At 42.8% G+C, this 12,056-nt stretch overlaps 1 protein-coding gene across 1 annotated transcript; it reads left to right on the forward strand.

Annotated features, from left to right (window-relative positions):
- The first annotated feature begins 6,870 nt into the window (after window positions 1-6,870).
- CUNH2orf66 (chromosome unknown C2orf66 homolog) lies at window positions 6,871-8,010 on the forward strand. Its single transcript, XM_037044686.1, is given in 3 exon segments — window positions 6,871-7,016; window positions 7,769-7,838; window positions 7,841-8,010. Coding segments are annotated over 3 exon segments (360 nt in total). The 5' UTR covers window positions 6,871-6,896.
- Window positions 8,011-12,056: the final 4,046 nt, after the last annotated feature.

Raw genomic sequence — 12,056 nt, forward strand, 5'->3', positions numbered from 1 at the left:
TGGACACTTAGCCTGCTTTCAAATCTTGGCCATTGTAAGTAACACTGCTATGAATGTGGAGTGCATATATTCTTTGGAAATAGCGTTTCAGATTCAGATTCCTAGAAGTAGAATGGTTGGGTCATAAGGCAGTTCCATTTTTAATTCTTTGAGATAACTCCATATTGCTTTCCACAGTGGCTGCACCAGTCTGCATTCCCACCAACAGTGCATGAGGGTTCCCGTCTCTCCACATTCTTGTCAGCACTTGTTTGTTGATGATAGCCATTCTGACAGAGGTACACGTTCCTAATTTGAAATGCAACTATGTACTTTGTTTTTCTAAAAACAGTCAACCTCCCTGGCCAGATGGCTCAGATGGTTGGAGCCTCATCCTGTACACCAAAAAGTTGAGGGTTCCATCCCCGGTCAGGGCACACACCTAGGTTGTGGGTTTGCTCCCTGTTTGGGGCACACACAGGAGACAACTGATCAATGCTTCTCTCTCAAGTCAATCTCCGTCTCTCAAATCAATCAACAGTCGCTGGGTGAGGATTTAAAAGAAAACGCTGGGCCATGTTGTGGGGTTGGTGCCACCTGCCTTGTCACCCACCCTCCCTCCTTCCAGCAGACGTTCACTGGGCACCTGTTGCACCAGAACCCATGCCAGGCACGTCCACATTTAGCTTCTCATCTTGTTCTCCATAAAAACCCTTGGAAGGTTATTATCTTCATCTTACAAGAAAGAAAATAGTCTCAGAGAAATTAAGCAATTTGCTTCTAGAAGAATTCAAACCATATTGTCTAACAAATAGAATTTTTTCACTAAAGACCCATAATATGCAATGATCAATATTCACTTTGCGTCAAAGTCTTTTCTGACTTTACTCCTCTTGCCTTAAAGAAAATGTTTCTAATGATCTGCCCATGGCCTTCCTTCTTTTGCCCTTTGCTTTCCCTTAGAAATTTTATCTAACTCTGTGACTTGATTTTTATATTCTTTTGCTTCACAGTCCAGCATTCAACCCACTGAGCCACACCAGCCAGGTCACAGTTTTATATTCTTTTTTTTTTTAAGATTTTATTTATCTTTTAGAGGGGAAGGAAAGGAGAGAAGTATCAATGTATGGTTGCCTCTTGTGAGTCCCCTGCTGGGAACTGGCCTGCAACCCAGGCATGTGTCCTGACTGGGAATCGAACCGGGATCATGTGGTTCGCAGGCCCGCGCTCAATCCACTGAGCTACACCAGCCAGGGCACAGTTTTATATTCTTGATGGATGATTCACCACACCAGACAGACTTGCTCCCCCAGTTCCATATCTAAGTATCTCTGAATCTGTGGCAATACATTTAGCCTGAGATTGTATCCTCATCCATAAATTATGGCTAGTAACATTAATTCACAAACCTGGAGTGAGGATTAAATGAAAGAACAGACCAAATGCACCCAACACATAGTAGGTGCTCAAGAAATGATGGGTGCTTTCTTCTTAACTCACCAATCTCTAGTTTTCTCCAAATTAGACAAACTTAGTTTCAACACACTGTTAAAATTTAATTTTATAATTTCTCTCCCTAAGTAGCAACTCTTTTTAGTTTCCAAATTTCTATTAAATCCTCTTAATTACCCAAGTTAAAAATCCATCCATTTTGATAATTTCTCCCCTGCCTACTACATCCGATTAGTTACTAAGCCCTAAAGAATCTAGCACTGGAAGGTAATTCTTACATTGGCTCACTCCTTTCTGTGCCCCACCCCCAGTTTCTGCTGTTGTTACCAGTGCTCCAAATTCTACAGCAACCTCAAAAATGTTGTTCTCCTTGTCTCAAACACTTCTCTTCTATCCTGCATATTATATTTCCATTAATCATCTTTAAATGGCAAATTAGTAGTATTGCTCTCTTTTCCAAAACTTTCAAGTCTTCACCCAGTGTTCTATAGGATATAGACAAAACTTTTTGACTGTGTGACCAATCTACATTTCCTGCCTTCTTTCTTACCATTTTCAAAGACACGCTGTTTCAGTTGGGATTCCTTTGCATGAAACAGGAAACCTGACAAACCTTTCCTTAAATGATCAAATTTTCAGGTAGAAAGTCCAGGATAAGACTCCATGAAGTCATCAGCCACCAAGGTTCTTATCTCATTCATTCTCCATCCATAATGTGTGGCTTTCATAACACAGTGGTGGCTTCATAATATTTCCACTCTGGGAGGGAGGAGGGGGAAGGAATAAGAGAAGGCTGCCTGTTGATTTGGAAAGAGTTCTCCTTCTCTTCTCCTTTTCTACCCTCATGGACTTGTATCTACAGTTCATTGGCCAGAGCAAGGTCACATGGCCGCTCAGAAATGCAAGGAAGTAGGACAAAGTTGTAAGGCTGGGTGTGTTACTACCCCAGACAGAACCTAAGCAGAGCGGTGTGTTAGTCTGCTTGGGCTGCTGTGACAGGAGACCATACACTAGATGGTTTAAACAACAGAAATTTATTTCTCACACCTGGAGGCTGCAAAGTCCCAGATCAATGTGCCAGCTGACTGGGAGTTAGGGCTTCAGCGTATGAATTTGGGAGGGGACACAAGTCAGTCCAGAGCAGAAAGGGATAAAAGAAAGCAATGATCGCTCTGCTGCGCCAGCGCACTGGGCTTCTGCATCTTCTTCGAATGTCTCCTCCCTTTTGCTACTTCTCTGCCTGTGCTCGAGAACTGCTTCCTCCCACACGCTATCCACATTTTCTCCAAAGAAATCTTCCAGTTGCCAGTCACGACTGGTCTCGTCCCTACATCTAGCACTTACTGTCACAGTCCCTACTCTGTGGGGGTCATCACCTTAGGTGCCCGTGCACTCTTTACGTGCAGTTCTTAATAACAATGACGTTTATTTACCATCTCCATGTTAGGTGTCGTGATAGGCCCTTTGTGTGAATCATTTCTAATTCTTACACCGCAAAGTGGGGTTACTCCACAGATGAGGGACTTGAGGCGCAGAGACATTAAATGATATTTGGCCAAGGGAATGGCAGAGCTGGGTTTCGAACACGGGGAGTTTTGGTTCTGAAACTCCCCACCACACATGCTGGCTCTCCAGATGGACTGTCTGCTCCCAGCAGGCAGGGGTCGTGTCCCTTTTGGTAGGGTGCCTCTTGCAGTTTCCACACGCGGTAACGCACAGCTTACATGTTGATAAGCAGTGAAGCTGAGTGGTAAGTGCATGGACTCGCATACAAACTTGTTCTTCAAAGAACAGTGTTATAAGAAAACGAAAAGACAATTCACACCATAAAAAAGTAAATTGCAGGGGCTTCATTCCTAAATACTTCAACACTCATCTCCTAAGATAAACACATTTGCCTACCTCACCACACTAGTATCGTCACACCTTAGAAAATGAACAGTAATTGTTTAAAATCATCCAGGACAGGGTGGGGAGGGGGTGGGGGCAGGTAGAGGAGGGTGAAGGGGGGATAAATGATGATGGAAGGAGACTTGAATCGGGGTGATAAGCACACAATACAGTGTACGGATGGTGTGTTGTGAAACTGGCACCTGAAAGCTGTATAATTCTGTTAAGCAGTATCACCTTAATAAATTCAATAAAAAAGGAAGTAAAAAAATCAGTCAGTCTGAATGATTTCCATCAAAAAACAAGAAAAGTAATGATAGCCCCCTTCCTTTGACTCCATTTCCCCCCAGTTACTGTCTTCTCTCCCCCATACCTGTCTCTTCAGAGCTGAGTCTCTCGGGAGCTTTGCATAGCTCACTCGCTCTCTTCTCCATCCACTCACTTCTAATCTGACCTCCACCTCCATCCACCACAACAGTCTAATACTCCACGGACCCTTTCTGTCCTCTTTTTACTCAGTCTGTCCCTTCTTGGAACACTTTCCTCTCTTGCTTTTATGCTCTCCTGGTCTTCCCCTACTTCCAGGGTCTCTTTTGTACAGCTTCCTGTATATGGCTGTTACCTGTTAAAACTTCTCCAAGCTCAAGCCCTAATCCATCTTTGCTTCTCATTCTCTAATCTTTACTGAAGTAATCTTATTAATTTATGTGCCAACAACTCTCACATTTATATTTCCTCCCCAGACCTCCCCTCTGAGCTTCAGCCCTGTGTGTCCAATTGGCTCCTCAAATGCAACATGTTCTGGACAGAACTCATGACCTGCATCCATCCACACCAGTGTTTGATACCTCAGTGAATGGCCCTGTGGTTCATTCAGCTGCAGAGTCCTGGGACCTGGGGATTGTTTCAGCAACACTCTTCCTCTTAGCTCTGCTTCCTGTAGTGTCCCGTACATTACCCACACCTTTAATCTGCCTCTCAGAGCCACCCACATCTCTGCATCTGCGCTACCATCCTAATCCAATGTAACATCTTGTCCTGATGGGACCACAGCAGTAGCCACCTAACTGGTCTCCCTCATCCCTCTTCTCTACCTCAGCCTGCCCTCCACAGCAACCAGAATACTCTTTTTAACATGCAGGTCTGATCAAGCTGCTTTGATACTTAAAAGCTTTCCATTGCTTACCACTGCCTGCAACAGAAAGGTCACACTCTGACTACCTCTCCATCTCTGACTTGAACCTCGCAGACCCACTCACTTTCAATTGCTTCAATGTGCCGTGTTCCTTGCATCCGCAGGTCTAGCACAGTTCTTCGCTTTGTTTGAAACTCTTTCCCTCCATCTGCCTGAGGTTGCCTAGGTAACTTCTACTGCTGGATGGGAGGTCACTTCGCAGAAGCCTTCCCTGACCCTTGAGACTGAACCAAATCTCACTGTTCTACCCTCTCATCCCACTCAGTTTCTCTTCCTAGAAATTATCACCATTTATATTTACACATTTTATTACATAAGGATTTGATTAGTGTCTGTCTTGCTCACTAACATGCTAGTTTCATTAGGGCAATATCTGTATTTATTGTTCTTATCATTTTATCCTCAAAGCCTTGTTCAATGCCTGGCTCATAGTAGGCACTCAGTAAAAATTTCTTAAATTAAAAAACAAAGAAATGAACAAATGAAAATTATAGTCCTTGCCCTAGGTCAAGATGAGGGGCTGAGCCCTGGCTGGTGTAGCTCAGTGGATTGAGCGCCGGCCTGCGAACCAGACGATCGGGGTTCAATTCCCAGTCAGGGCACATGCTTGGGTTGCAGGCCAGTTTCCAGCAGGGGCCAGTTCCCTGCAGGGGATGCACGAGAAGCAACCATACATTGATGTTTCCTTCCTCTCTCCTTCCTTTCCCCTCTGAAGATAAATAAGTAATAAAATATTTTTTTAAAAAAAGACGAGGGGCTGAAACCATAGACGGGCATTCTAATTTTCAGTTCAGATTACTAGCCTTCTCAGTAAAGAGCTTGTTCTGAATTATTGGAACCAAAGCAACTTCACAACTCATCAAGTCCAATTTCTCAACCCTATCGTTTTTCTATGATTACATTTATTCAGCAAGAGGATGCTGTAGGTAATTTTTCTTTTTCCATGAAACACATGCAATCATATAGCTCTATTCTGAGAGAGTATTATGAAAAAACATGCCATTATTTAATACTTGCCAAGATTCTTGAGCTTCTCAGATAAAACAGAAGGTGTAGGTCATAAGGAGCAATTTTTTGTCCCTTGCAATAGAATTTCCTGTTCCAAAAAATACTGTTAATTTCAGAAGCTGATCTCTCCAGAAGAGCATTCTATGGGGTGGGACCATCATCATCATATTCCCAGCTGCTGTGTATAACACACCTTCTCTTAATAGTGAGGAAGGAGAAAGCCACTTCGCTGTTTAGAAGTGCCTTGTGTATTTTATAAAATCCCCATAAGATGGTCAGTGGTTGCTATATTTATAAGACAAATTGTTCATCACTGAACAGGTCTGAAGATACGATTCTGTGGTTGAAAATGGAGTCATTATTTTTGACCTCCCCTTGCTCACGTCCATGACTTCCCCCTGTAGCTAATCAACTGGTTATAAGGAGCCACGCGTCCCCCTGTGGACCGCAGGCAGGGTAACCAAGCAGGGCCAGCCCCAGCCAAACTCCTGGTGAGCTTCATTAGCTCTTTCTATGTGTTTGTTTCCATTTCACACCTTGGGGTGGGAGACGCCCTTTACTAATGCTTGCATGGTGTGCGTCTGTCTCAGACACGTGTGTACAGTGCATTTCTCATTTTGGGGTGTTTCTTTTTCTTCTTTTTTTTTTCTGAGACTGCTGTCTTTTTTAAACATTTAGTATTACCTTATATTAGCTTCAGGCACACAGCATAGCAGTTAGACAATTATATAATTCAGAAAGTGGTCCCCCTGGTGATTGAAGTACCCACCTGGCACCATACAGAGTTATTACAATATCATTGTTGAGACTGCTGTCTGAACACTTATTGAGTAATTTAAGATTGGTTTTGGGTGCTTGTTTGTTTGTTTGTTTAAGAATTTTACTTTCTTTGGAGATAACACAGTGCATTTTGAAGGTATACTCAGCCTTGGCAGGTTGCATTCATAATTACTTTGCTGACTGTATAACGTTCTCATCGTCATGGGCTCTTTGAAGCTAGTCCATTGGGTTTTAGAAGTCTTCTTTGCAAATGAATCTGGAAAAAACCAAGGCTGCAAAATTCAGGTGAACCAAAATACTATTTCTTCTTCCTGTCTCCCTTTAAGAATATTCCCCTCTTTTCTATTCTATGTTTGCCTCCTCCCTCCCTCCCCTCTCCTCCCCCTCTCCCTCCCTTCCCTCCTCCCCTCCCCTCCCCCTCTCCCTTCCCTCTCCTCTCCCTCCCTCCCTTCTCAGCTGTGACTGTTGCCANCCTCTCCTCCCTCCTCCCCTCCCCTCCCCCTCTCCCTTCCCTCTCCTCTCCCTCCCTCCCTTCTCAGCTGTGACTGTTGCCACTGCCCTCATCATTCCTTTCACTCAGCTTCGTTCCACCATGCCCAAAGCATCCCCGCTGCTGTGTGTGGTCCGGGTGCTACTCGGGCCTACCCACGGAGACACACTGAGAAACAAAGAGCAGTGGAAGCCACTTAACCACCCCAGAAACCGAGGTCGGGTGAGAACCTGCACTGGGACATGCTGGGCTGCGGGTGTAACCCATGCCTCGCGGGATCCGTGCACAGCGCATCTGCTGGGGATCCGCGGAGAGACAGCTCCCACGGGCGGAGAGGATGCCCCAGCGGGACCAGACCAGAGTTCTGCTAGCCTAGTAGCTGGCATCCTGGGGTTCCTCTAGTCAATTTACATTTGTCTCTGTAAGGAGAAACAAATTTATATTTGGAAATGATCATACACACAGAGTACATTATGTTTATAAATGATCTTTTATATGCGTTGGTGTGAAATATAACAATATAGGATTAAAACAATCAGATAGCCCTTTGCACAGCTGCTATATGTTTATTCATTTCCTAAAGGAAAGCTGAAAAGTCTGTTCTGAACAAAAACTTTCAGAAGACGGTGACTGGGTTTTATTTTCAGTCTGAGAGGAGGCACCAAGCTCTGGTCACTGTGGTGTTCAAGTTAATCTCAAATCTCTGTGTAGTGCTGTGAAATAATCGGTATTCCACTCGCAATTCCACCGAGAACACTGAATTATACTGTGTGGGGCTGAAATGTCAGAACAAAGGCAGAGTGGAGAACAGGGGAGGGGAGGGGGAGAAGTAGCCAAAATTGTACTACTCTTTCTGAGTTTTCCACTTCCTGCCTGTTAGATAAGCCCTAAATTTAAGAGGAAAATATTCATCTTTGAATATCTTGGGCATTTAACTTATACATGGCAATTGAACATTTTCTTTCTCTCTTTAGTTTTTCAGAACCCTTCAGGCGTATCTTAAGGGAAGAGGTCTTGATCTTGAAAGGTTTCCAAGTACTTGGCCCTGAATCGAAAAGCCAGACCTCCCTCTTTGCAAGCAGACCTCACTGCCTCTACACCTGCCAATTACAAAGAGCAGAGACCCTCCTTTCCCGATTACCTCAAAGGCCGAACGTTTCTTCTGAGAGCAGGTACAACGTGCCCCTTTACTTTCCTACATGCAGCTCAGTCATAAAGGGATTTTGAAAGTATTCTTTGGGAAATAATTTTATTTCCTCATAGAAATAAGTGCTTACTTTAGAAGAAACTCATCACGGGTAATATTTGGATTTGGTTCAGGCATTTCATGTCTGGTTTTAAAAAGAGATGATAGTTATGCCCTGACCAGTGTGGCTCAGTTGGTTGGGCATCATCCCCCAAAGCGAAAGATTGCCCTTTCAATTCCAGGTCAGGACACGTGGCTGGGTTGTGGGTTTGGTCCCCCACTGGGGCCCATATGAGAGGCAACCAATGAATGTTTCTCTCTCACATCAGTGTTTCTCTTCCTCTTTTTCTCCCTTCCTCCCCCTCTCTCTAAAGATAAATAAAATCTTTTTTAAAAAAATGACAGTTATGAGTTTTTAGGCATAGTTTTCTGGGAAGATATCTATTAAAATAGAATTATCATTCTTTTTAAAAAAATATTTTATTTATTTATCTTTAGAGGGGAAGGGAAGGAGAGAAGGAAAGAAATATCAATGTATGGTTGCCTCTCGTGAGTCCCTTGCTGGGAACTGGCCTGCAACCCAGACATGTGCCCTGATTGGGAATTGAACCTCAATTGTGTGGTTCGCAGGCCCGCGCTCAATCCACTGAGCTACACCAGCCAGGGCTGATTCTTTTTTAAAAAGATTTTTATTTATTTATTTTTAGAGAGAGGAGAAGAAAAGAAGAAAGAAAGTTAGAGAAACATTGATGTGTGGTCGCCTCTTATGTGACCCCCGACTGGGGACCTGGCCTGCAACGCAGGCATGTGCCCTGACTGGGAATCGAACTGGCGACCCTTTGCTTCACAGCCCGCACTCAATCCACTGAGCTACAACAGCCAGGGCAGAATTAACATTCTTAATAGGATTATTACATTTAATAGAATATCACACTTTTACCTATATCCTTGTTTTCAGACCATGTCATATAGCTAAGTTGTGTAAAAAAATTGTATATAAAGAAATATGTCAAATTGTGCACTTGGATTAAATAGAAAGTAAAGTTAAAAGAATGGTAGTTTTTAGAAAAAAGTGATAAGTATATATTTGAGTTCGAACTGCTTCACCTAGAGAAAAAAAGAAAAATACTAATGATGGACTTTTCTCATAGAAAAAAAGCTAGAAATGTATTTAAGATTTGAATTCTATTGTTCATATTACTTTAGCATTCCTACAAAATAAGTACTTGTCATTTTTCTAAAATACAGTATGGTGCATTTCAAGAAAATACATTACAATTCTAGTCTATTAGCCTTTTGTTCAGAATAATAAAGGGAACTGAATCATAATTAAAATCCATTCCTATTCTTCCACAAGGGTAGGCACGTCATTGCGAGAAGGACACCATTATTGCACTATATTGTACATGTGAAAGGATTTTGATTAGCAGTTTTTTAAATGAAGTCGTTAAAAAAATATGACGGGGGTTAGGAGGTGGAGCGATAGAACAAAGAGGGAAAAGGACTCACAGGCGTGGACAGCAGTGTGGTGAGTACAGGGGGCAGGTGGGCATAGGGGTGATAAATGGTAACGGGGAAATATAATTTAAAAAGTGAAAAAAAGAATGTAATTCTAAAGAGAAGATGCAATTTACCACGTGGCATATGCGCTTGAAAACTCTCCTATGTGAGAACATAGAATAAAATCAGCAGATGTTAATGAAGCCTTAACTATTTTCCATACTTAGGCCCCAGGCCTAAGGACCACAGTACCTACGTGAGTGCAAGACAGTGTTGCACACAAGTTGATGGTAAGCCTGAGTTTCTTCACCTGTAAATTGCAGATACGGGTCTCACAGAAAGTGTCAGAGAATATATCAAATACATACTTTCAGGGGAGTGTGGGATGAGGAGATAATTAAATATTTATAAATCCTTTCTCTACAATTGTATAAAGGTAAGCTCTCCTTTCCCAAGATCTTTATTAGAAAATGAAAACAAAGAGTGTTTTCACTGAAACGTGATGGTCCTCGGGTCTTTCTGTTTATTGTACTTAGTCTTCAGTTTCTGTTTCACTAGCGCATCCTTTGTCCTCTCAGGTGTCTGGCTGTGGTTAAACCACAGATGAAGTCTCTCATTAGAGAAATTCAATCATGGTCATCGCTAACCCGCCCCCCCCCACCCTTTGTCAGCTTGTAATGATTTTATTCCACATTGACATAAAAAAAGCTTGACTTGGGGACATATGCAACTTATGTGCATTTTTGGTGGTTTTTTCCACTCTGCAACTGTATCAATTTAGAGCACTGCATGTGTTTGCAAGAGTTACAAAAACATCATAAAGTCAAGAGAAATTACGTTTCCTTCATATGTATATATCACTTTTTGTCAATCAGTACTTCCATTTGAAAGGGATATTGCTCATTTTTACTTTAGTTTACTATATGTACTAGGCATTTGAGTTTAAATTTTGTCTTTTTCCCAGAAAGAAGGTGCATTCACACTTTCAGCAGATGCTGTTGGAAGACCCCCCAGTCTTAGTTTTATATCTAAGAAGATACATGATAAATATCCACAATTATGTTGAAATAGAAAGTAAAGAAACTTGGGATTCACGAAGTTGGGGGGGTCCCTGGGAGATGTCCTCTGTCACTATGTCCAGAGGCGGACATTGCGCTACACTGCACATCCCAGCTGCTCCTTGGCTCTGGCTTCAACCCCGCACTGGCTTCTTCAAAAGGGGAGGGTAGGAACTGGTGCCGGCGACGACCAGCCCTCCTCCGTCCCTCCTGCTTGGGCCGAACTATTCTGTTTCTTATATTCTCATTTGGAATAACGACTTTTCTTGTATCGTTATGGAGAACCGCATCCTTTTCCCTGTAGTTCCTACAGAAGGAACGTGGTACTGGTAGCAAACATTGGTGTCCTAATCACACTAGTCAGTACATTGCAGGTTAGTTTTCTGTGGCCTTTTTTGGTGTGTGCGTGGATGATCGACACTGAAGATCATGAGTCATATATTTATGCAGGAACAGATTCTGTGTTCTGTGTCTGGTTTAATATGTTCTGTTGGAATCAGTTGCATATAAGTCTGTTTTCCATGGAGGGTTGTGAGGTCTTTGTAAGCCACTTTTATTTCTTGAGCACCTAGCACGATGCCTGTCATGCACCAAGTGTTCAATAAATACTTGTTGAATTGAAACAAATGCGTGCTGTTCTGCTATTATTCACACAGTAATAAAAGCTGGTTCTAGTTAATGCCAATAATATTTTCTTACCACTTAAAATGCGTAAGTAATTATTGATAAGCTATTTCTCATAAAAACATAGTCTATTCAGATAAGTGGTGGTGTGGTAGGGGGTGTTTCACCTTTTCAAGTTCTACTCGAGTACCAGTGACCAGTGTTCTCTTCCCTCTCACCACCCTGCTCTGGGTGCCAAGACCTCCACAAAGGGAACGCTTCCCAGTTCAGGGCCTTTAAAAAGAAAGGGCGTCCACATGGAAGTTTTAGCTATGTGCTTGCAAAGTTTTGGAGCAGGAGCATGCATCCTTCTGGGAAATTCCTCACAATTGGCAGGTAGCTACTGATGATAGGATTGCTCTCCACACTGACTAGTTTCTTTCTTTCTCTCTTTTAAAAAAGATTTTATTTTATTTTCAGAGAGAGGGGAAGGGAAGGAGAAAGAGGATGAGAAACATTAATGTGTAGTTGCCTCTTGTGCACCCCCCTTACTGGGGACCTGGCCTGCAACCCAGACATGTGCCCTGACTGGGAATTGAACCTGTGACCCTTTGCTTTGCAGGCCTTTGCTCAATCCACTGAGCTATACCAGCCAGGTCACACTGACTTGTTTCTTAAAGGTGATGCTGCTTGGCATTCAGGGAAGGTTGAGTCGTCACTGTGTGTGACCATTTAGCACACTCTGTCCCCACACACTCTGTTAGTAGTTTCCCCACCACTGCCCTATTATTTTGACAACCAAAACCTTCCTATGCATATTTCTAAAAGCCCACTGGGGAAGTGATTTTGTTCTTGGATGAGAACCATTGCTAGGAAAACAGCAGATGTGCAGTGTTTCCTCCAGTGGAAATAAAT

Source organism: Sturnira hondurensis, unplaced genomic scaffold (assembly GCF_014824575.4).
Source record: "Sturnira hondurensis isolate 20B ecotype Veracruz unplaced genomic scaffold, ASM1482457v3 Scaffold0004136, whole genome shotgun sequence".
Taxonomy (NCBI): domain Eukaryota; kingdom Metazoa; phylum Chordata; class Mammalia; order Chiroptera; family Phyllostomidae; genus Sturnira; species Sturnira hondurensis.